The sequence below is a fragment of the Lates calcarifer genome, linkage group LG1 (genome assembly GCF_001640805.2).
Source record: "Lates calcarifer isolate ASB-BC8 linkage group LG1, TLL_Latcal_v3, whole genome shotgun sequence".
Classification (NCBI taxonomy): domain Eukaryota; kingdom Metazoa; phylum Chordata; class Actinopteri; family Centropomidae; genus Lates; species Lates calcarifer.
The window spans coordinates 12,233,837-12,258,221 of record NC_066833.1 but is presented as its reverse complement, the minus strand read 5'-3'; the positions used below and the strand labels follow the sequence as shown (position 1 = coordinate 12,258,221).

The following is a 24,385-nucleotide window of genomic DNA, read 5'->3' as shown; positions in this document are numbered from 1 at the left end:
AGAAACGTTGACACAGACTAGACGAGCAGCGCTTTTAAAAATCCATCTTGACTGAAGAAGGTGGGTACACACATACTTTCTGGCAGCTGACATGTCATCTGATTCACCAAGCTGAAATGCCCTTCATGAGTCAGGATGGGAGGGATTTGGATTCAGCTTTTGTCACATGTCACCTTTGCTGTCATTCCCCCCTGATGGTTTATGTCACTCTGCCCTGTGTATTTACGTTCTTTTAATACCCACATCCCTGCCCATGAGCTTCCTCTGCTGACCTGCTCAGAGATGAACACCGAGCATGTTTCCCCACTTTGTTTCCCTGAGAAGCAGAAGATAAAACCCTGAACAAGCTCTCAACAACATGTTGTTATTAAGTGTTCAGTAAATAATATTGAAATTGGGATCTACATGCTCAACCCCTACTGTGAACCATTCTCTGCATAAATTGTAAGTTTCGACTGTTATGGGAGTGGAAAGCCTATTTGATCTAATGAATATTAGAACTGCCTTTCATGTGAAGAGCACAGAGGTTTTAGCCCAGTTGATGAACATCCCACCTAAGAGGATAAAAACACAGGCACCTGAATCTATCCAAACAGCACTGCCAGCTACATATGAAACCTAAAATAAACTCATTATGAATAAAAATGCACATTAACTTGTTTTTTTCATTTGAGGCTAGTTTTTGAAGAGACTTGATTAAAAATATATTATGCTGCAGTTCCAGTATCACAACTCACACCACTCCTTAATAGACACACTTGTTACAATAATTGGAACAGAACTGCTGAAGTGATCATAAGGGGTAAAGGGCTTAATAAGTAAGTGTTAATTTGCTGTATCCATAAATTGGAACAGTTCCTCCAGTGATTGCGATTGCACAATTTAAGTATCTGCTGTTGCTGCTTATATAGAGTCTCCAGGCCCCCTGCTAAGTTCACATTTTAAAAGGCAACATTCCTTGATTGCAATGTAAATCTCAAGCTCGCTTGAGATTGATAGTCAATTTTTGAGACTAACAATGAAGATGCTAAAAGGTTTTAATCAAAGTTCCACACAAATAATCACCTCTAAACATTAATCAGTCAGTGATTTTTATTCTCTAATCATTTCTGTTCTGATGTCCATGTAACAAGTCTCAAGTTTGTCAAGGATGCCCTTGAGAAATAGAGCATGGTTGTCTTTAAACTTTTTTTTTTTTTTTGCATTATATTACATCTAACCAAATAGTGCCTGCAGTAATTTTACAGTTCGGTAAAGTTAATAAAAAAAACCAATATAAACCTCTGGTAGGACAGCACTTTTCAAGGTCAATCAACAAGCGTGATTAGCCTCTCTAATTTTGCTGACACCCAAGGATGCATAAAGGCTTGAGGACAAATATATAAAAATCTATCTTTCAAAACTATTTAATGAATGTCCCATATCTTCATTTTTGACACGTTATATACAGTAACTCAGAGGCAGTGCCAGCGGTCGTCAAGCTGCATCCTTCATCGGTGACAGTAAGTGGACTGACGCGCGAGGAAGATTAACTAGAGAATAATTTGGTTTTTGAAGCTGCGGTTCAGGTCTTTATGTGGCAGGACAATTGAGTTGAGGATAATCACCTCGGAGGGGATGGTCACGTTACAACCTGAGGAGACAAAGCAAGACTGTATTATAGACTAATATTTTTATATCATTTTTAATTTCTAGTATGCTTGGGGAAAAAACAGGTACAGGTGGTTATCTTAAACAGCAGTTTTCCCCATGGCTGAAGAGGCAAAGAAGAACATCACAAGAAAGAAAAGATGGAGACAAATGTCAGAAGGACACTGCAAATTTGCAATACTGCTATTTATACCACATTGACCACTCACTGCTAGAAATCTTTAAGACCAATGCATGCAATAATATATTAAATTACTATCCAAAAACATGCTGTAGATAACTGCTGGGACTGATTCCAGCATAGGCCTAGAACTAAACCCTTGTCTAAACACCTAAAATTTGGAGAATGGAAGCGTTTCCCTTATTCATCCATAAACTTTTAATTTCTGAGAACATTACCTAAAAATGCTGACAAAAACATATTTTAACACTGAATATAATGAATATTTACCAATTCATATGAGGGATGCAAGATTCATTTGAAGTCAGAGCACACTTACCGAGAATAGTAATTGAGGGTGTGAGTTTTCCATCTCTGAACAGGGTCTCACTGTCAATCTTTGCATAAGGATCATTGGGGTTTGGGTCACTTGGGGTTCCCTCTACTCTTGCCCACCTGCCAATGGTGCTATCCCATCCCACAATGCTGTTCAAAACACAGCAGTGGTCCTTCAGGAAAAAACAATATGACAGAAAAACCCACCTTGAGATAAAATCTTAAAATATTAAAGAATTCATCAGCAGATACACCTTTTCAGGTTTCAGGTCTCCAGATCTGTGAAATAATTGTGGACATGGTCAAATCAGAGTACTTATAGTGCCAGATTAAAAACAGGGAGTGTTTATATGGAAGTAGACCTCAGCTAACAAATTGTCCTTGTAGGCAATATGCAATGAAAGCCAATAAGTCACCCGCAGTATAAATTCATTTTAGAGACACCCCGTCATCACTGGAGACATGGGATTAAATTATGCCAGCCTGCAAATCGTTAAAAATGACATCTTTGTGAGAGGCACAGGCAACAATATTTCAGGAGTGACAGAAGAGCTTAAAGATAAATTTCAGAGAAGTCACTGCTGAAGTGTGGATAATGTTAGCAATAAAATGTAAAGATGTCACCAACAGTGAACGGGCGGATAAATTTGCCTTCAACTTGATTAGTTTGAGGTCCAGTTTAATTCCAAACTTGATTTTTTGTACTGTGACGGATGTTAAAGATTTCAGGTTGCTCATATTTAACCATGACCAAAACCTTACCTTAAACTTTACTTCTCCTATTAAGGTGGCAAATGAAAATTGCACTGCCACTTTATACACATTTTGGAAGCAAAATTACAGTGCACCTCACTCCCACTGTGATACATGGCAAGACATCAAAATACCAGACAAGAAAATGACAGAGAAATTTCCAGAGTAGAATGGCAATTTGTGAGGATCATGCATAGAGTAAGTGAAATCTTTCCTCCTGTAAACTGCTGTATATTCACCTGTAGATTTGCACCATGGAGGATGATAGATTCTCGAACTCTGACCCCAGCACCAATAGTCACTCCAGTGCCAATGGAGACGTTGGGACCCAACTACACAGAGAAAAGTAGAAATGACCAGAAGTTATAACCATTGCACAACTTCAACCAGAAACACATATCAGCTTTCAACCCTTCAGGGAGGAGGGAGGACAACAAATTACAAGTGACACTATATAATGTGAACTATCTCTGTGTGTTATCTCACTCACAAATAACAGTTGAATATTTTTCATAAGAGGTTGTGCTGGTAAAAGGAGACGATTTTCATTTGTATGTAATGTATGGAGTTAAGTACAGCACAGTATGGCAGCACTCTTACCATAGCAGTGGGGTCAATATTGGCTGTGGGATGAATATAGACGTTACCTGGGGAAACACGGAGAGGTAAGAATAAACTTGTGCAAATATGATGAAGGAATAAAGCTACAGAAGGTTAATGAATCTTACCACTTATTTTGGGACCTCCCTCCTTATTTGAGGCCAGTCTTTCAGGATGAGTTTTGTGATACTGGTTGAGGTACAATCGACTGGCATAAATTGCAGAGCTGAGAAGATTACAAAAAAAGTTCCCATGGTTTATTTTCATTTAAGATAATGTGGTATGATTGTGGGGTTAAAAGCACAGAACTTGTTCCTGTATTATGAGTATGGCTGTTGTCTCTGTCTCTAAACAATTATGAAGTTAATTGAGGTTCTCTGTGTCATTGGGATTTAAGGTCTGATGTCTAACTCATTTTTAAATGCTATTTAAAGTAGGTTTGAAGCCTATATTGATACTAGTTCAATGTCTCTCCTCTCCTCTAACTTTTGGTAGGCATATAACAGCAGTTGTATGTGTTAGAACTAACTCTGTGTCTTGTTGGACCTCACAGCATTTCTGACATATTCACTCACCCGGCAGATTTAATCTGGCTCCAGAAGCTGAGGGTTTTATACACGTAGAGTTTGCCCTGTCCCGCCAGGGCAGTGAAAATGTCTTGCTCCAGCCTGATGGCCTCTGCTCTGTGCCAGCCGTTGGTTGGCTCCTCTCTGCAAGAGACAGATTAACAGTTTAATTTATGGTACTGAGCTACACACCAGGGACAGGAGCCTCATTTATTAAAATAAAATCTTGGTCTAAAAATTGAAAGGTTAGAATTAAATCTCAGACAAAGTTGGGATTTATACTAAAAAATATTCTTAATTCTTCTTATTCTTCAACTTTAAGAGTGCTTTGCATTATTTAAATTTTGTGAACTCATAAAAACAGAGAGTTAAATTGTATATACCGTATGATCTCCTCAGTACTAAGTGGATGAGACACAATGCAACCAAAGATCCTCCCTCTACAACCATTAACACAGATAGGATCTGCAGGCCTATGATGCAGCCAAACCCAAACATACCCATTTAGATGCTGTATTTCTTAACAATTGATGATACTTGTGAGAAAAAAAAAAGAATATCCTAGGAATGAGCTCCTATGGCTTTCTCTTCACCCATCTTGTATTTTAGTAGTAAGAGTCCTCAAATATTTAGTTGAGTGCAAAAACCCAATGGCGCTGGAAGCCGAAGTAAAAACATGAATTTATTGCTCTACAATCCAGATCCCAGAATGAAATGAGAACACTGAGTAAAATGCATCACCGATACTAACTTTGTAGTGTCAGTACTGGGTTGAAACCAAAGCTGATTGCCTAGTAGTGAACCAAAACTCAAGTGAAAGAATCTATGTGTTCCATATTAATCAGGGTCTCTGGCATAGTGTATTGTGAGAGCCCCAAGATGAAACAGTGTGTTAAATATTGATGAAAAGAATATTTTAAAGGATCGCACCCATAATCGAAGTTTTACCAGAAAGGAAGAGATGTGGATTGAGGCAAAGTAGTCCCTGAGAGATTTTGCGGCATAACACATCTCATTTATTTCAAGTATCTCTGATGTGTTCAACAATTTTGCTGATTCAGTGCCCAGCTTGATTTAAGTGCTATTGATGTTAGCAGGTGAATTATGCACAGCGTGGTCTGACCTTTTGCAATATATTTCACGTGTCCTTGAAGTACCAAATGTTAGTCTACTACACCAGTGAATGTGTAAAAACAAGAACTCAAAAAATAAAAAAAAACAAACCAAACCTATTACCTACACAGATACCATGTGTTATTTTAGCTTCTGTGAGTGACCAGGGTCCAATCTGCCAACATGCACATTTAGGCTGTGATCAGACAGGAAGCTTTTTCTAATATTCAGACAGAAAGCTCAGCTGGTAGTGTAGCAGCTAACAAGTAGAGCAAGAATACAAGATACACGACTGTTACAAAATTCTCACTGGTAACTATGAAACACAAATTTCACCAAGTCCAAATTATCGAACTAGTCTTTGCTAGCTAACCTAGAGAAACAACAAGGACAAGAAAATAGACACAAGGAACATCAGTAAATGTTATGGTGGTGCTTAAGAAGATGAACAGACCATCGTAAAATGCAGGATGCAGTGTTTGACACTCAGGGGAGCAAACCAAAAGATTTTTTGGGACAGAGATGAAACCTTTTACCATCAGATATAGATAGGCAAATTTAGGCAAATTTTGTCTGTACTTTAGGACTTCGGTTCAGGCTATGGTGTAGAGTTAGATGAGAAGATTACTTCTGATATAATATCTGTGATTTAAATATGAAGAGACAGCCAGAGCTGATTAGCTTTCAAAAGAGAGGAAACAGAAGGAACAGCTATCCTAGCTCTGTCCACAGGTTATCTGCCAGCACCTGTAAAACTCACTAATGAACTGCTTGTATGTCATTTTGGTTCAATCAGTACAAAAATTGAGTGTAAAAACAATAATGAGTCAGTGTACGAGCCAGGTGGTTTCTTAGCTCTCAGCAAATGCAAGGCAACTAAGAAACAGTCCAACATATAACCCACTGTAAAATAGCAAACTGTCATTTTTAGAACTCTGTTTTTGTACAAATTAAACAAATAAAATGTCTTGTGTTATTTGGTGGGCTTTAGATTTTGTTACTGTTAGAAAGAGCTACATCAGTTGTTTCTCCCTGTTTCCAATATTTGTGCTAAGCTAACCAGCTGCTTGCTGAGACTTGCTGAGTGGTATCAGTCACATTTGGCACAACTATAATGTTTGTGAAAACAATACAACTATAAAGTCATAAACAAATAAATTGAATAAAATCAAGCATCTTCCAAAATAGGATGTATAATTTATCAAAAAAGTGCGCACACACAGACACACAGACACACACACACACACACACACACACACACACACAGGCTACAGGCAATAATTCACAAAGCATCCTATGCAATCTCAGCCATGTCATGGGTCATCTCTCTACAGCTCACACCATCCACTAAGTGCTCTATAACCACACCGAGCAGCCTAAATGTACCAACTTACCCATCGTATGGATATCTGATGAGTGTGTGAGGAAACAGAAATCATGGCAGGGAGGAAAGGGGAAGGAAAAAAAGGACAAATGAAGAGAACCAAAGGAATGGAGCAAATGGTATTCACATGCATCCCCACACACAGACCCCCCTGAGAGCAAGTATTTCAACTCACAGCAACATGTCCTGTTGATTTTTCTGGAAGACAGCGCCAATATGCTGGAAGATGTCTGGGTTAAAGAGGTATATACCGCAGTTGATGATGTCACTCACAAATGTGCTTGGCTTTTCCACATAATGTAAGACCTGCACAAAAAAAGAGTAGTAGTTATGATGCAAGGTGAAATAATAATGACAAGCTATTTAAGGAAATTAAATCATCATTAAATACCTCATTTGTTTCCTCGTTTTCAACGATACAGCCATAATTCATAGACTGTTTTCTGTTTGCCTGATAAGAGAAGAATAGTGTTACGGTCTAGCACGTGTAACATTCTATGTTTTGATGTCAAAGAACCAAGATTTCATACAAATACTTCAACATAGACTGGGATGCCAAAGCTGAGCAAGAATAAACAGAAGCCAAACCACAGAATTAAACTTTTTAGAGTTAACTTTCACTGCATTTTACAAGCTCCGTTAAAGACATTACCAACTGCCAATAACACAATCTCACCGTTGTCCCAAGGATAACAAAGCTGTTTGGTTCTCCGTGTTCTTTCTGGAAGCTGAGCATCTCTGTGAGAGGAAATGCTGAAGAGACATCAGCATTCAGAACAAAGAAAGCCTCTGGACTGCCAGAGACAATCTGATCTCTGAAGTGATAGATGCCCCCTCCAGTGCCCAGTGCTGCATACTCCTGTAAATACCTGTGGTGTAGAGTCAGGAAGCAAAGCATACCTATAGTCCTTGAGCAGCAGTGGTGCACCATGGCAAGAAATGTACAATCACGTGTACATAAACACTAATTTAAAAAGAAGAAAGAAGCATGGCACCTCAGCACCGCATTGTTACAACTCCCACAATTCACCAAATACACAGAGAGAAGTGCATGTCATGTGCAATTGAGAGTATGAACGGAACTTCATTTATACATACTTGAACAGAGAAACAGCCGAGAGCTCTTTTGTTTACCTGATGGAAATTTTGAACTCCTGTTGTGCATTCATCAGGAATCTAGTTAGTTCTTCATTTGGCTGATAAAAGCCGATGAGCAAAATCTCCTTCATATTTGGTACCTGCAATGTTGATGATGTCCCACTATCAGCCAAGGAATCAATACTGCATATCAAAATATATCTAAAATATACTACATACTACAATCATAGTGTACGATGTTTGGTGACTATCATGATTATGTATTATGAATCGCATTGACACTCACCTTGGCACATGCTTCAATGTGGTGCTGCAGCATGGGCACACCAGCTACTGGGAACAGGGGTTTGGGAACTTCAAATGACAGTGGCCTGAACCTTGTGCCTGCAAAGCAATGTAGTTCATTACTTAACAAATCACATAACAGTTCAGATACGTTTTTACCATGTTTCTAGCATGCAGAAAAATCAAACCAAACTTTTAATTAGATTATATCTTATGTACTGGATATTCTTGTAGGAGAAATCCTGTGAGAATTGTGGTATTTTAAACAGACATCTTCATGGACAAGCACGTGTTCCACAAAGCATCAGGAGTCTGGTGGTTAGGACTGGCTGATTAATTGATCAGTCAGTCAAGAAATAACAACAAATACCTTAATAACTGCTAAATTCTTTAGTAACAGTATTTCTGAATATAAAAAGGGTAAATAGCTCTTTTCAGCCTCTCAAATATCAAGATGTCCTTGTTTTCTCTGTTTTAAATCATATCAAGCTAAATATCTTTGGAATCTGGATATATTAAATTGAACATTTATGAGTGCATGGTGACCTGAATGTGTGTTGAAATATTGACTGCATCCTAACTCCATTATTACACATAATCGTTTAATTATTATTATTTTTTAAATCATGAAAAGTAATCTTTAAAACACTTAATTTTCTAAAATACAATACACAATACCTGTACTCATACAGGAGTAAGTTCCCTGTTTAAATGAAAATGCCAGTAATACTATTAGGTAAGGTAGAGACAGTTATTCGAACTATGAACATATTTAAAAGGTGTCAGTTAGTTGTGATCATAAAATATTATAAGGCGTTCAAGACTTTCATTTTGTTTTCTTTATTTGTGTATCCTCTTATTGTGTGTCCTCTCATTATGCCACGTCAGTGATATTTAAGCTCAGCGCGTCTTAAAACCTCCTGTTAGCTTTAACAGCTTAGCTTCCCTTTGACCACACACAGCTGACTGTAAACACAGGACGAGGACAGGATTTTTTTCTCTCACCTTTCTGTGGGCCCCCAATCAAAATCACTGCCTTCAACATCTTGACTAAGAAGCGATGGTTTGTGACAGCTAAGAGCTGCCTGAAAACTACCTACAGCTTTTTCGTGAGCGTTTCCGCTTCCACTTCCTTCTTGTGACGTTGGCGAGATCGCCTTGAAAACACGGAGCGGAGTAGCAGAACAGAGGCGGACTGGAAACCTACAAACCTGGGGCCGATGATTGATTATATTAAATCACGAAGCTTTTTCAAATTTAAGACAACAAAAAAAGAAGAAAAAACTATCCTGTCAGGTGTTTGTCATACTCTGTCTACAATTACTCACTATTATAATGTTACTTTGTAAATTTCCCCACTGTGGGACTAATAAAGGATTATTTTATCTCTTATCTTAATTTATTTACAAAAATCCCATCTGTCATAAGCCTTTCTCAGAGCATACATTTTGACTTATTATACTGGGAAAAGCACAGGTTGTACTGACATTAATGACTGCCCCGAACCAAAACAGCTACATGAAACTGAGCCATCATTAATTTCATTACTTCAACCTGTGCTTTCACCACTGTGACTTGTCAAATGTCTCAGTGAAAAAACACCACATGCAGAAACAGTAATAGGAATTGACTTAGAGCACATAGTAGCTTCTGGTTGCATCATACATTTCTTTATGAATGCAGTTTTTAGTGACAGTGAGTGATAGTGTATATACAGGGGAAAAAAATATTAGTATTAAGTATAATTAAGTATTAGTGTTATCTTCTAGCTAGATCTAGCCCCTGAAGTGGACCCTGGTCACAACTTGTAATCCTACAGCTTGCTGTTCTGTTTTATTTCACTGCTCTATCCACAGAAAGTTCAGCTCACTTTTTCCCCCTAACATAGAGTATCTTTTAAACAGGCTTTAAGTAGGTTAGGCTCTTATTTGAGTTGTGGGAACTTATAGCAGTGGAAAAAATGACTCAGCTGTCAGTTTTGAACATTCATAAAGACAACAAATAACACATACACAGCTCTAATAGAGGAGTTAACTTTCATATTTCCTCATTAAAACATAACCTGAAGTAAAACAGTCTCCCGTGTGGTGGTACTCGTAACTCAAACATATGCAAATAAGATGCGAATCTGCATCAAACAAACAGAAAAACATTTTAGTCAACAATCACCAGGGGACGAGGTGCTTTGGTACGAGCTCTTCTGAGGGAGCAATGGAGGAATCAATAGCACTTTCATATCTCCTCAAAAGTTTCAAGGTTTATTCCTTTGCATTCTGGCCCACCTCCACCTAAACACAGGATGCATTAACTTCTGTCATAAAAAGACATATAAATAGTAACAGAAGACCATGTTTATTACACTGAAATTATTTTTCTCATCTTTAATGTCACAGTATAATAAAGCCTTCAATATTTTAAAAATATGTATAGTTTTGGTTTGCAGATTTTAGTTTATAAAAACATTCCTTCATTTGTGTCACAGTCAATGTCAAATTGATTTCTCATATCAGAAAGGAAATAAAATATTTTGCAATTCCATCAGCATCTTAAATATCACACACTTCCAACATCAATTACAACTCATTTCAAAACATAATGTATGTTTACCGAGTTTGATTCAACATCACCCTGTAAGTTTAATGTTCATCACTGTAACTATTGGCAGTCATGAGTAATTTATCTAAAGCTAACTTAAGAGCAACAGCAATTCAGTCATATTTCATTACATTGCAGCATCTGTCAACTCTTTCACATATATTGCTGTTCATGTAGTGCCACTACAAACATTTGAAAAACACAGTAAATGTGAGACAATTAGTTCAGCAAAAATTAACCCTCTGAGAGGCACAAAAAATACTTTACTCAACACGTGTTTCACTTTTGGCCCACTAGCAGATAAATGTTTGTTGTTTCATGAGGCAATTATAAAATATAATTTTTAAGAGGGAAAAAACAAGATTAGTAGCCATTTCACATGAACCATAAAGAACTAATGTTAGTTAGACCATTTTTGTAAGTCAAAACAAAACTGGCTCTTAGATACAGCAAACGCATTCACATAAAGGTTAGTGTACAAACATTTTCGCATATTTTGTGCTGGCTTTCACATAAAGTACCAACAGCAAAGAGTATTTGTGTGATTTATAAAATTAATGTTACTATTATTGTCATAACAATTGATATAACAATTCAAACAGTCACAATCAAAATACTCAAGTTCAAAAGTCACATTTTCCATGGAGAGGGTAATTACTCTAAAGCAGCATGTAAACGTAAAGCCTGCATACCAGATATTGTCATAGAAAGATCATTTAATACTTCCTTTAGGTCCTAAAACACAGGCTGTGGAGTAGACAATGCAGTACCTAACATGCTGATTAACCCATGTAGTGTGCAGACCTTTTCTCACCCTGTGTTTCATACACCAGAATGTGACATCTGGTGATACTTACTTATGCAAATCTACACTGTTGTTGCTCTATGTTTAACAGGCAATAACTGAGCACTTCTCTGTCTATTAACACAAAATGAACACAATATTCAGCGTGTGGAAAGGTAACAGTATTATTATTATTAGGATTATGTAATAATGAGGTTGTGACTTTGTTCTTAGTGGTCATTGATGCAGGTTGATAAAGGTCAAAAATGACTTAATGCCCAAAACCAGTCAGGGTTTCATACAGTACCTCAGAGCTCAGCTTATCATGTTTTTTTTTTTTGCACTGCAGACTGCTGCTTTCTTACCACAGGTGAGCTGTTCTGCTCTGCTCCCCACTGTTACCACCTCCTGTTTCCTGCTAGTACTATCTCCTGTTGTAGAGGTCTTTGCGTTTCCGCAGCTCCTCCAACACTCGAGCCCTGAACTGGGTCCAGTCTTCATCCTGGAACTGCTGGAGGCCTAGGGCCAGATGGAGCTCCGTAGAGTGGCTTCGCAGGAAAGGATTGTACTGCTTCTCTTCTCCAATAGTGGAGGGACTCTGAAAATGAAGTGCATGTCAGAAAGCCTCTGTCTAGCGACCATGATGATTCACATGCACATCAGTCATTTGCAGAACAGCATTACTGGTAACAAGGGATTCCTGCCAACCTAAACCAGCACAGTTTTGCCTTTCTGCACTTCTGCCCCAAGTCAACTGCTGCAACAATAAATCACCTCTTACCTTTTCATGCAATTAGAGCACAATCTACAGTGTTTGCTAATTCCAGATGATACCTAGATCATAGAACTTAAAGGCTAAAACACTGAGTTCAAGTCTTAATGGGATTTGTTTATCATTATTGTTTAATGTGGACATCTCTGAGCTAATTCTACTTCCCATCCACAAGCAAACACTTAGCACTGAATAACCAGTAAAAGTAGCACTTTAAAAGAAAGGCTGAGGTACTAGAGCATGCCATATAAACCACTATAGTTGCTAATTTGTTGTCATCTGAATTCATCCAAATTTTATACTAATAACTGAAATGAAAGGCCTTTTCACACATCACAGTAGGGAGAGCACAGGTGTGTATGAGAAGATGAATGAAGGCTGAATTCCACTCAGCTGCTTCAGTTTCAGGGTCCTGCTTAGCTGGCTCACTGTCATACTGCCATGGTTTACTGGCACACGCTAAATAGAACTTGTTCTATTCAGGGCCATTGTTAATGTTATTAATAACACACCTGTGCTTTTCCTTCAATGAGAACTCAAAACGTCGGCCTAACAAGTCAGATTTTCTTTCCTTTACAATGACATTCATATAACACCAGCCAGTAATATCCTGGATGATATGTGTTTTATTTATAGCCCTTATTTTATCGATTTTGAAATCATATGTAGTGGTGGTACAAAAATATACTGTCTCTGACATCAGACTTTTATAGTGAAGAATAACTTTTTTCTTTTTTCTGTATGATCTAGTCATATATACAGTATACTGTGTGCTTCTAAAGCTTCAGTGAAGTTAATTAAATACAGTAGTACAGTATAATACAGCATTCTGAGTGTTTAGTGCATTCCTTTAAACACCTTTCTCACAATAGTTCATCTTTCAGGTTACTGTACACCTGATGTGTTCATCACGCTCATGTTGAAGAACAACATTAAAATCAAAATCTGTCAAAAATGACATTTTTTAAAATAACACAAGTCACATTTCACCAACCAAGAATGCATGCAATGGAGAAAATCAATATAGTCAACCACTGAATAAGTTTTGTGTACAAAACCTGGCAAAATTCAGTGAGGTGCGCACTTGTGAAACTGCCTCTATGCCATGCTGTATTGATGGTGGATAAAAACTCATCTAAATTCTGGATAGGAACTTCACTGAACAGTGAACCTTTGCTCTGCTGCAGATGGTATCATAGACGAGACTCTAGCCTGAAAGGGGAGGAAGTGAGAAAAGAGCGAGCACTCTGGGCACTGACAACACAAACACTGTACGCAGGTGATAAGCCTTCCTTCCTAGGTGCTGGACGACATGAATTCTTTCTGGTGTGCTTGAGAGGCATAACAATGGCAATATATCATTCTCACCGTGCACAGCTTCTGGCCCCGCTGCTGCAGCACCCACTGATATTTGTTTTCCCTGGCAGCGTTGCGTGGCTCAACCTCAGCAGCAAACAGCAGATTGTCTTCTGCATACTCATGACCTGAGGGATAGCCAGTGGACAAAAAAATAAAAAATCATCCCCACACGCATACCCACACTTAAAAGCTTATGGTCCACAGAACGCCCTATGCAGTCCCTCTCAAGACTTTGACAGTAAATAAATGCACTGGTGCTGCAATATCTCTTCCAAAGTACAGAAATCAAGCCACTGCACATTCAACCCACCACCACATCCACATCACACAAATACTGACACACTTGTCTGACACAGGAGTCTCTGACAAGGGAGAAGATTTTCCTACCGGGCCATAACAGAGTATCATCACTTAGGGCGCCGACTGTGTCCAGAGATGACAACATTGTTGTTGCACTGCCTTCAAACATCCTCCCTGAAAAACAACAACAATAGGTTTTACTGTCAATTGATCAGAAGTTCAAAATAAAATTTTGGATAGTGTATTTGCATTAAGAAGGCCAAACTTCACACCTTACAGGGCCTTTTTTGTTGCTACTTGGAACTCAGTTTAAAACTTAAAGATTTTGAGTTTGAGTTAAATTGGTCAGTTGCTGAGAAAAGCAATCCAGAGTGTAAATGGGAAGTAAAAGAGCAAATTTATTTTGAAAAGGACATTAAGCTGTGTTAAAGTAAAGCTGGTTGTATATGCTACTATATTACTAACTATTCTGCAGTACACCAAAGAGTGCAAAAGATGCTGATACTGCATAATGAATAAAATGATTTTCAATCACTATATTTAAGATTTTTAATTCTGATAAATTTCTACTACTGTTTTATAAGGGAGTTGCAGATTTAATGTAATTATATTTCTTATTGCAAGCAGGGAATAAAATAATAAAAACAATAACCATATAACTAACTCCGAGATTAATAAGCAACCAAAAAACATGGTAAGTACCCAACATTAGCAATGCTATAAGGAAATCTAGCAAGGCAAAACTAATCTGCATGGTTGGTTGAGGCAGGTATGAAAAGGGTATAATATGCATATAGAAGCAGAGTCCAGTAAAAGTAACAGTGATGTACATTCATTGTCCACTAGACATGTAGAAGCTGAGTGCATGCCGGGGTGTGTGTGAGTTAAGTAAAACAAAGCAAAAGTGGGCATATGAGCAAGATCCATGGATTCAATATTCATTGCCTGTACAAGACATATATAAGCTGGTCAACTACTGGTCTTGAAGTCTAAGGTTGAGGTAAGTCACGAGTAAACTGTACAGAAAGAATATAATAGTATAGATATAGTGAATAGTAAAAACAATAGTAGTAAATAAATAGTACAGACAGGTCATCCGTAGCCATCCAATTCTGTTGTTGACCTGATATCATTTATTTTATGCCAATGTATTAAATATTCCTGTTACACCTACAAGTTTCTGTGTAGATCTCTGCATGAGGATAAGTGTAAGCATTTCTTTCCACTGGCTGTTACCAACAGCATGACTATTTGGCTTAGCACTAGCAAGCAGCTAATTAATTACCCCTTTAGTCGTTCAGTGGTGCATTAGGGGACAGAAGGACCTATTATTAGTATTTTATATTTTCTGTGTCACTTCCCTGTTTTACACACTGAATGCAGTTTTATGTTTCTATGGATCCCATTCTCTGTGTAACTCACCACATCCTGAGAGGAACACTAGGTCACCAGAGAAGAGGCTGGAGGGGGCGCCGACTGCTTGGCCATCCAGGAGGTAGATCATGTGGCCCACTGTGTGTCCAGGAGTGAAGAGGGCCTTAAAGTGCATACGGCCAACTGTTATAGAGTCCTTGTGTGAGAGAGGGCTAGGACACAAAAAAATACATATCAGTGTTAATACAAAAACACAGTTTCTGCCATATCCTGCTGCCATTTGCAGCTTCTGTAGCATTTCCCATACAGAGGCTCCTTATTTCACTTTTTTCAAGCTAAGACAGTTCCGCATACCTGTCTGAGTTGCAGTGAGTGGGCACTGAATATCAAGCACCTAGCAAGCGTCTACTGCATTTAGGGACCATCTGTGAATTGTAGCTTCATAAAATAAACTAGGTTACAATGTACCCCTCTAAGCCTGAGTGTCTACATGCACATCAGAAATGGTGTGATGTGCAAAAAAAACCAGTAAAACAACTGTGAAAAGCTGATTCACTGTGGTCTGGTCATTTTGACTGAGTCACTGACGATAACAAACATCCTCTTTACAGTACAGGCCATTCTGATGTGGATCAGAATCTATGTAGACTTGGGCTCTATCATACATACTGCAAGGGGAATGTAAGGTATAGAGCTTTTGATTTAATGTGTTGCATATTTAAAATAAGGGAAGTAAGTTAAGTAGAAAGTGGGGAGAGGCACTGGGGGAAAAAAATACTTAATGTTGAGCTAATTGATTTTTTCTGAACCAAAAGTAAATTACAATGGATGTAACTCTAAACATAAAAATACAGATCATCATTATCATTTTGGAAAATACATTTTGCTCCACTTTTTTTTTTCTGGCCTAAGACTTCTACCTGCTCTTACGCCACAACCCAATGGACATAACCGAACAGTTTATCATACCATAGTAATTTACCATGAAGTCAGCTGCTACAAGTGCTGACAGGGAGAACAAGATAGGACTCAGTACAGTGAAACTGATTCTGTAAAAACCAACGTGCCATACTGTGCGAGCAAAGACTTACTGTGTGAGGCCAGGAATGTTATCAGCTGCATTTCCATACACTCGACATGAGCTGTGAAGCCTCTTCAACCCTTTGTTTCCCCCACTGTGATCCCTGTAAATGGAACGAAAAGCAAAGGCTTGCCAGTGTTCTTGACACAATAGAAAACTGTGCATTTGTTCTGGCCTTCAGTCCACACAAAGCATTTTCAATAGCATACATTTAATGCATGGTTTCAGTCTGAATGGTAAAGCACCAATGTATACATGTTATTTTGAAAATGTACTCACAATAGTGTGGGTATTTCCCTTAGATTAGATTTTAAATGTGTTAAAATATGAACACCAGCAACTGTGCACATAACAACACCATGTTTATCCATATTCCCCTCAGTATACAGTTTTTGTAGTGTGTGATAATTGGTATTTAGCCGCATCTGTTATTGTTTTATGTACAAAATCCTAAAAACAAACCATACATTAAAATAATACATAGGTATAAAAACTATAAACCTCACCAATGCTTGTGTGTACAAAGTATTGCTTCTAACATCACTCCCTCTTCCTCCAGGACTGCCTGAAAAGTTACAAGTGCTGTTAAAACCTTCACTCAGCATGTTAAATCAACTCCCCAGCAGCAGTTTATTCAGAAGCTGATTAAAAAGCAAAATAGTTCAGATTGTGGACATAGTATGATATGCACTTCCAAAAATTAAAGACATATAATTGGGGTAACACAAAATTACAGTTAACTGAAAAATTACAGTTAACTGTTGAGAAATCAGAACAGTAATTTCACAATAACTGACTAAGTAAGACAAGGGCATAATCAGCATGGCTATTTAGAATCTGTGGGCTTCATTAACATGGTTTGTGTTCAAGATTCATGTCACTAGAACTACAATCACACACATACCTGCAATTCTGATTTCTGATACCTAAATCCAATTTACTTTGCCTATCTGCCTGCACTGTGTGATGAGTTATTTCCAACAATTCATTTTTTGTAACAGAACTGTGATGTCAGAGCATCTGAAGAATCATGCTGTATCTCATCTTATATTGTCCCATATAATGTTGATATTGATCTTAGTTTTTATTTGTCCTCTTTCAGGTAAAACTGATATCCAACCCTTGACAGTGCTGGTACACCTATAACATAGAGGTAAAGAAACCATTTTTAAAAATCCAGATGGTGTTGCAATGAGATCTGGAAAATATTTAGCATGTCAACTTTTCTGCAGCAATGGGTTGTGCAACAAGCCAAATCAAGCTATTTCCTCTTGTACCATGAAAGATTGACTGCACAAGAAAAGGCTTATAAGTGACGTCTAGACATAATACACATAACTTAAAGTAGAGGAATTCACCTGAACTGTTTGAGGGTCTGCAGGATCTACAACAACTGCAACACTGGAGGCTGTGTCTATTACAAGATAGCTGTAGTTGTCAGACAGTACCGAGATGGGAATTATTTTGATATCTGTGGGCAGAAGAAAAAAACGAATAAAATATGGACTGCAATATTAAACTTTGTATTTAGAGTGGTAAAAGTAGATATGTAGTATTGAAGGAATAAAAGTACAAGGTATAAATATGTCTAGATGTAATGTTCATAGTTCATCTTGGTAGAATGGTAGAACCTTTGCATTGATGCTTATCACAGTTCTTTGGCCTGCAGAACATATGAAAGCATGCACTATGTTTAACACAGTTAAGAAGGCCCTTTCTGTTTTGACAATGGCATCTCCCCACAGCTGTACTGTGGAAAAAAGACCAACACTGCATTAACATAGTAGATGGTAAAATCCATACTGTTACATACCATTGAACTCCACGGGCTGAGCTGTGGAATGTCCAGCAGGATAATTTTCCCGGGCTTTTCTCATTTGCCTCTTGTAATACATGTAGCCAAGTCTGGTCCTGGTGTATAATGTGTACCTAAGAAACAGTTCAAATTGCTTGTCAGCATTGTGTCTGCTGGGTGGTGTTGTCAGTGCTGATCCTACCAAGTAGATACCTTTTTTTAAGGGAAGGGGTCACGCCTGCTCAAGGGATATATCTACAAATGTAGGGGGGCCAAAGCACTACCAGAGTACACAGGTCAAACATCAGGTCACGTGGAGCAACTTTTCGATTCGGCAAAAATGAGTTTCACCAAGCAGCAGTGGTTAATTATGAACAGTATGGACTCCACAGTTAGAAGGTAGGCGTGCTATTATGAACAGCCATGTCTCCTTAAACAAATTGCTGCTCATTGCGTAAGTTTACAGCTCTGTGTATGCCGAATAAAAGCATGGCTTTTATCGATTTAGACAAGAGTGTGTTTAGACAAGTGTTGGGCTATTACTTTTGTCAACTGGCGAGGCAACTTTAAATCGTAACATATTTGAATACAGTTTGGTGAAACGCCCTTTCCTAATAAGAATGGCTAGATGTTGCTAAGCTACGCTAATGGGAATCACCCCGAGAACAACAAAATCTTAATTTGTTAAGGGAGGTCATGTTATGCTCACGCGATTCGGAACAACGGCTTCTCCGTGCGGGCCATTATCTTTCTCCAAAACACTTGTCCTGAACGTCTGTAGCGAACACATAAACATAAAAAACAGAAGAAAGATGCGGCAGCAACCAGCGTTACCATCCAATCGGGAAGCGCCATAGCCTCTGAGCGGAACGTCATGACGTGTCAAACGACTCCCCAACCCCGGAAGCGAGAACGTAAAGAAAAAAAAAAAAAAAAAAAACTTCACTTCTTTTTTAGAAACTTAACTTTAATCTTGTGACCTATGTTAAGATGTTTTGTGGCTAAAGGATAAACTTGAATTGGAATATAATTTTGGGTTTAGACATGTTTCGAATGTCATGGTAGAAAAATATTTACATGAATATTGCAAGTATTAAGGCTTTAGCCCAGCATTTGCAATTTTATCTTTGTGACATGTAGCATACATAATTAATTATATATGTGTCAATATGGAATCGAGCGAGATATGTGTTGATTTCTAAATAATTTAACGACGCACAAGGTTTCTGATGGGACACTGATAAGTCAAAAATGATATAAGCAGCAGGAGGCTGTGCATTATTTAATAACACTTGGATCAATGTAGAGCGAAAATATAATAGGCCTATCGATAAAAAAAAAATATATACTTTCTGGGCGACAGATTAACACAACATGCAGTTTTGGGGTTATTTCCAATTGTATTTTAATATTTTTGAATAGGAGCCTGGGCAAGTAGCCTACACTCCGCTTTCTCAGACACATCAGTAACAGTGTGAGTTTCAGTGAGCATATCCTGTTACAAAGATGACATCCCCCTGTGGTGCAAGTCCGCAAACCTCCAAGGAGAGAAAGGACTGAAGGGCACGGTGCTCCCATCTTAGGCTGAAGCCACCAGGTAAATACAATTTCTGTCTCTTCAGTTTTCTTTGTTTATGTTCATTTTGTTTATGTTGAAAGTATTTATTAAGATTAGACCATAATGAGCATTCAGCGTCTCACCTGTGTCATTGTCTCTCTAGGCACGTCTAGTATGACAAAGTTGTTTTATTTGTTAAAATTACACAGATAAAATGTGATTGTTAGTGTGTTGTAGTATTTGAACAATTTTATTCAGTAAATGTGACAATGAAAAGAACACAATAATGAACTGGATAGCTGTTTATAACATACTGACCAGACTTAAGTAGTTGGAGGTTATGTCTATGTCTGTATGTATGTCTCATGCCACCAGTACATTACATGTACAGTATGATTCTGATGTAGCTGATCACCACTCATGCTCTCTTGTAGGTGATCTGACAAAACTCATGACATCTAAAATAGATAGTCCTCCGCCTTATGAGGACGCTGTACACCATCCCAAGCATGTTAATGATCCCAGCCAATCCCAACATGGCTCCCCTCTTCCACCACCTCCATCTTACAGCCCGAGTCCTGGCATGTTCCCTGGCCCGCCTGGTTACTTTGGCCGGGAGGGCGTTTACCCGCAGGCCGGCATGTGGGCAGCCCCTGGCTTCTCTCCATCCGGGATGCCCACCACAATACCGACTCTGTCTGCTGGACTGCATGCATCCAACTCAGGTTCTGAGGAAATGACACAGGGCTTCAGTTGATCACATCCTGCATTATATTTAGATCAGCTCCCAAGAGTAATAAGTATAAATTACCACTTCGCTATTCCCAATTCTGCAGGAGACATGGAGGATTTTCTGAGTGCCCAGTGGGAGAGCACATCTATTCGGCATGCCTTCATCAGAAAGGTAAGGATTTAAACACTGAGGTTTTCATTTGCTCAGACAATCATAGTGAATCTCATCTACATCTACTGATATGTTTTCTTGTGTGCTCAACAGAACGTCTTGGTTTTGTGTTTGTGGGCAGGTTTACTTAATTTTAACAGCACAGCTTGCTGTCACCTTTTCAGTTGTTGCTGTCTTTACATTTGTGTAAGTGTCCCTGTTCATTCCACAACAATATTCCATCTCACTGCTTAATATGTTTGCTGGAGGACGAGGGACAGTCTACTGCTGAGTGATCCTTTATATCTGTGCTTTCATAGTGACCCAGTGAGGCTGTTTGTCATCAGATACCCTGGCATCTACTGGGCATCTTTGTGAGTTACACTCTAGGAACTAAACAAAAACATACCTTAAGTGCAATAAAACAGCAGCTCCTCAGAATCAGCAATATACTCAGTGCTATTATTCTCATGACATAATGTACAGTAACAATCAGAATGATTTATCTCTCCATAGTGTGGTGTATTTTTTGGTTTACTGCATTCTCATTTGCTGCAAAGAGCCGAGGTGAGCATGGCCCTGACCTGTCTGAATAAGTTAGAACATAGTTTTACTGCTATCAATGTCATGTCTTATTCAAGTATTCATAATCATTAAAACTTTTATTTGTATACTTTTAAAAAATATTCATCACATTTTTTTTGTTTAGGAGACGTTTCCCATGGAATCTTGTGCTGCTGGGAATATTTGTAAGTATTGTTTGTTAGATTATGCGTCACAAGCAAATATTGGTCAAGGCCCAGCAGATCCATATGGCAGAAGTGAGAACGTATTGTGAGGAGTTAAGACTGGAAAAATAAAACAAAACAACAAAAAAATACAGCCAATAAAAAACAGAACAAACCCTGATAAAAGCTAGAGCTCACTCTGTCCTTCATGACACATTGTTTTCATGTTTCATCTCGCAGACTCTCGCTTTGTCTTACATGTGTGGAACAATTTCAAGGTTTGTTTTTTGGCTTCAACCCAGGCTTTACACTGCAATACACAAAGAGAGTACATTTTCATAATAATGTATCATTATTCATATTATTGTTATTGTATTATTTTATGTTTTTGTTTTAACCATGATATCTGTTTTTTGCAGTTATTATGAAACAAAAGCAGTGTTTCTTGCCATGGGAATAACAGCATTAGTTTGTGTTGCTGTCACAATCTTCTGCTTCCAAACCAAGGTAGATAGAGATGTAAACTGTTTCTCTCAGTAGCTCAGTAGCCCGTGGCTTGTCAGAGGATGTCTTTGTTGTCAGTGTAAAAGAACGCCTTTGTCTCGCATTACAATGGGGCACTGAGTTCCTTTAAATATTTATAACATTTTGGGATAAGATGTGGATCCCACTTCTCTGTGTGATGCAACTCAAGATGAATAAGTTACATTTTTAGCTGGTGCGTGACACGTCCTCCCACTTTTATTAATTTTTTTCCCCCTCTTTCCAATTATCTTGACTGCTCTTTCATGTGGCTTGAAGCCTATTGACTTCACTTTCATCCTGTTAATGACTTGTGTCTCATCATAGGTGGACTTCACCTCCTGTGGGGGACTTCTTTGCATTGCTGGTATTTTGCTCATGATCATTGGGATTGTTACAGCCATCGTCCTCTCCTTCCAATATGTGAGGATTCTTTGGTCAAATCCTTTCATTTATACTCTCTACTCGTGTTTCTCAGTGTGAGGAGTAACAGCCCAGCAGGGTGCATCTGTGTGACTGATTTCACATTCAAAGGCCTTTCTTATGTCACTCAACAGGTCCCTTGGCTACATATGCTCTACGCTGCAATTGGAGCTATTGTTTACACTCTGGTGAGTCTACACTCATGAATTTAAGGACAACTTGTTACCCTGGTATTGCAAGGTTGTTGTTGGATTGGTATAACAACCCTTACAGCCTGACGTACACAATTATTCACTAGACCACTAGACAATTGATGATTTTGAGTGAATTGTATCCACTTGCCCAGTTTTATCTCATGTTTCATCCAGATGGGAACATGGTAATTCAAATACCCTTGGTGATTCCTTAACTTCTTATCTAGCATCAATGTCAGGTCAGATTTTCAATGTCTAATCTTAGGTTTATGACCAAATACCTGCAAAACTAATGTCATTACCATTAGCAAATGTTAGCATGGTAATGTGCTGAACTAAAATGGCAAATGTGGTAAATATTACACCTTGCTAAAACATCAGCACATTAACATTATGAGCATGTTAGCATGCTTAAGTTAACATTGGCTCCAAATGCTGTGGTGCCTAAGTCTTACATATCTGCTACCGTGGCTGTAGACACTTTGTCTTGTTTTTTGCACTGATAGAAACTTTGGCCTGATAGCAGTCTTCAAGGAAATGTAAGGTGTTATGATTCGATATTATTATATTTATATGATGCAATATTGTGATTCATGCCGATGGGGAACAAGTTAATCACTACCAGTGCCGTAGCAGTCTAGTTGTTAATCTTGTTTAGAGCAAAGTGTTGGACAAACACACATATTAACATAGCTAAAGTGGCTAGTGTCAACACTTTTATTTATCTTTGAATATGACTCCATGCTTCTGAATTTATTTTGCATTAACAAGATAAAAAGTATGTATTAAAGTAAGTATATAAAATATTGCACTCAACAAAGACTTCTTAAACTTTTTTTTACAACTCAGCTATCACTGTTTCTCTCTCTGTTAGTTTTTAGCATACAACACCCAGCTTCTTATTGGAAACCGGGAGTTGGCCATCAGCCCAGAAGAGTACATCTACGGAGCTCTCTCTCTCTACGTTGACATTGTTCACATCTTTCTCTTCATCCTTCAAATCAGTGGAGCTGTGACTGAATAAGTCAGTGGTTAGAGCGCATCTGGTCATTCAATCTTGTCATTAAACATAATGCTACATGTACACAAGTGTGTAAATTAGGATCACTAGAGACTATCAATGTAAAACTTCTTAACTATCAATTTAACTATATTGTATATATTTTTACGTCAGTAACACTTGAGCACTTTGATTTGTTCTTGCAATGTATGAAACTGAGAAGTGGATTTAAGGTTTTCATTTAACCATGTATGAATGAGGAGAGACACTAAAGCTTTGTTTCTGTAAAGTTATTTAATGTTGCCTTTTTTGTTTTAGCAAATGCAAATGTGTGTATTTAAACGGTGTAGGAGTCTGTGAACTATTACCTATCATTACTGAAATAATTAGTAACACACAGTGTGATCCTTACTAAGAAAAAAAATCACCAATGGAGACAAAACAACTGATGGCTTGAGAAGTTTTTTTTATTATCATTATTCAGTGTAGGTCTATTAATTACTTACAAAACACCTGTAGTTACAGGCATACAGCTGGAGACCACAATCATTAGTCCTAAGTCTGTGCTGGTAGTAGGAGGGACTCAGATCTGTATTAAAGTTTTTTCAACATCTCCATAGAAAAGAACCTCGACAAACACTGACTGATTAAAACATGGATTAAGTGTGTGCAGATTTCCAGCAACTTCCTTAAATCACTGGCCAACTCCTCTTTCCCTTTAATCTGTCATTTGTTGCTATGCACATCAGTCAATAAAGTACACCTTACTGTTGGAACTGGTTTATTCTTTCATCTTAATGGTTAATCATAGTGGCACATTAGAGTCACAGGGTGGCACTAGCTCCTATACCCTCTCCTTTTCTGGATTAGTATTGTTTCCCATCACCAGCATTTGTGTGTTAGTCCAGTGATTACTGGGGTCGTCCACATGGTGGAAGGTTCAAGGTGTCAGGCGCTTAGGGTCACGTGGGAACATGGAGGTCTGACGTACGTTGTGGAGACCAAGGTACAGCATGCAGACTCTCTCTAGGCCTGGGAAGGATGACAGTTCAGTAACAAAACAAATCTTTAT

At 38.2% G+C, this 24,385-nt stretch overlaps 4 protein-coding genes across 8 annotated transcripts in view; 1 reads left to right on the top strand and 3 right to left on the bottom strand.

Annotated features, from left to right (window-relative positions):
* Positions 1 to 1,074: 1,074 nt before the first annotated feature.
* gmppaa (GDP-mannose pyrophosphorylase Aa) lies at positions 1,075 to 9,113 on the bottom strand. 2 transcript variants are annotated; one of them, XM_018682018.2, is made up of 13 exons: positions 8,951 to 9,113; positions 7,947 to 8,044; positions 7,697 to 7,800; positions 7,239 to 7,431; positions 6,954 to 7,013; positions 6,738 to 6,868; positions 6,573 to 6,587; positions 4,075 to 4,209; positions 3,628 to 3,725; positions 3,500 to 3,546; positions 3,139 to 3,231; positions 2,151 to 2,319; positions 1,075 to 1,633 (listed from the first exon to the last, which is right to left on the bottom strand). In XM_018682018.2, the coding sequence occupies exons 1-13, from the start codon at positions 8,988 to 8,990 to the stop codon at positions 1,533 to 1,535; spliced, it is 1,284 nt and encodes a 427-aa protein (XP_018537534.1). In that variant the 5' UTR covers positions 8,991 to 9,113; the 3' UTR covers positions 1,075 to 1,532. The 2 variants fall into 2 exon arrangements, with proteins under 2 accessions (XP_018537534.1, XP_018537535.1); XM_018682019.2 differs by lacking the exon at positions 6,573 to 6,587.
* A 1,165-nt stretch (positions 9,114 to 10,278) lies between these two features.
* Positions 10,279 to 18,896, bottom strand: pnkd (PNKD metallo-beta-lactamase domain containing). 2 transcript variants are annotated; one of them, XM_018682011.2, is made up of 9 exons: positions 18,715 to 18,896; positions 18,024 to 18,139; positions 17,569 to 17,681; positions 16,717 to 16,775; positions 16,221 to 16,313; positions 15,178 to 15,341; positions 13,843 to 13,929; positions 13,465 to 13,580; positions 10,279 to 11,922 (listed from the first exon to the last, which is right to left on the bottom strand). In XM_018682011.2, the coding sequence occupies exons 1-9, from the start codon at positions 18,879 to 18,881 to the stop codon at positions 11,749 to 11,751; spliced, it is 1,089 nt and encodes a 362-aa protein (XP_018537527.1). In that variant the 5' UTR covers positions 18,882 to 18,896; the 3' UTR covers positions 10,279 to 11,748. The 2 variants fall into 2 exon arrangements, with proteins under 2 accessions (XP_018537527.1, XP_018537528.1); XM_018682012.2 differs by lacking the exon at positions 18,715 to 18,896 and adding an exon at positions 18,219 to 18,704.
* A 74-nt stretch (positions 18,897 to 18,970) lies between these two features.
* Positions 18,971 to 24,085, top strand: LOC108886896 (protein lifeguard 3). Of its 3 annotated transcripts, none has more exons than XM_018682017.2 (12): positions 18,971 to 19,602; positions 20,134 to 20,288; positions 20,400 to 20,467; positions 20,589 to 20,653; positions 20,767 to 20,820; positions 20,963 to 21,013; positions 21,156 to 21,195; positions 21,415 to 21,452; positions 21,594 to 21,681; positions 22,024 to 22,119; positions 22,254 to 22,307; positions 23,188 to 24,085. In XM_018682017.2, the coding sequence occupies exons 2-12, from the start codon at positions 20,147 to 20,149 to the stop codon at positions 23,335 to 23,337; spliced, it is 846 nt and encodes a 281-aa protein (XP_018537533.1). In that variant the 5' UTR covers positions 18,971 to 19,602; positions 20,134 to 20,146; the 3' UTR covers positions 23,338 to 24,085. The 3 variants fall into 3 exon arrangements, with proteins under 3 accessions (XP_018537533.1, XP_018537530.1, XP_018537532.1); XM_018682014.2 differs by having other exon boundaries at positions 19,998 to 20,288; XM_018682016.2 differs by lacking the exons at positions 21,415 to 21,452; positions 21,594 to 21,681 and having other exon boundaries at positions 19,998 to 20,288.
* Positions 23,760 to 24,385, bottom strand: part of dars1 (aspartyl-tRNA synthetase 1) — a 26,701-nt gene continuing 26,075 nt past the window's right edge. Inside the window, 1 exon segment of the mRNA XM_018682010.2 lies at positions 23,760 to 24,345. Within this exon segment, the coding sequence (XP_018537526.1) occupies positions 24,254 to 24,345 (92 nt within the window). The 3' untranslated portion in view covers positions 23,760 to 24,253.

Coding starts and splice junctions, on each gene's coding strand:
- pnkd (XM_018682011.2), bottom strand. CDS start 18,881: ATGACGTTCCGCTCAGAGGCTATGGCGCTTCCCGATTGGATGGTAACG. Junction 18,140..18,714: donor AAGCCGTTGTTCCGAATCGC/GTGAGCATAACA, acceptor ACTGTTTCTTAG/GTACACATTATACACCAGGA. Junction 17,682..18,023: donor TCAGCCCGTGGAGTTCAATG/GTATGTAACAGT, acceptor TTCTGCCCACAG/ATATCAAAATAATTCCCATC.
- LOC108886896 (XM_018682014.2), top strand. CDS start 20,015: ATGACATCTAAAATAGATAGTCCTCCGCCTTATGAGGACGCTGTACAC. Junction 20,821..20,962: donor GGCATCTACTGGGCATCTTT/GTGAGTTACACT, acceptor ATCTCTCCATAG/TGTGGTGTATTTTTTGGTTT. Junction 22,308..23,187: donor GAGCTATTGTTTACACTCTG/GTGAGTCTACAC, acceptor TCTCTCTGTTAG/TTTTTAGCATACAACACCCA.
- gmppaa (XM_018682018.2), bottom strand. CDS start 8,990: ATGTTGAAGGCAGTGATTTTGATTGGGGGCCCACAGAAAG. Junction 7,014..7,238: donor TTGTTATCCTTGGGACAACG/GTGAGATTGTGT, acceptor TTCTCTTATCAG/GCAAACAGAAAACAGTCTAT. Junction 3,726..4,074: donor AGCCAGATTAAATCTGCCGG/GTGAGTGAATAT, acceptor TAATCTTCTCAG/CTCTGCAATTTATGCCAGTC.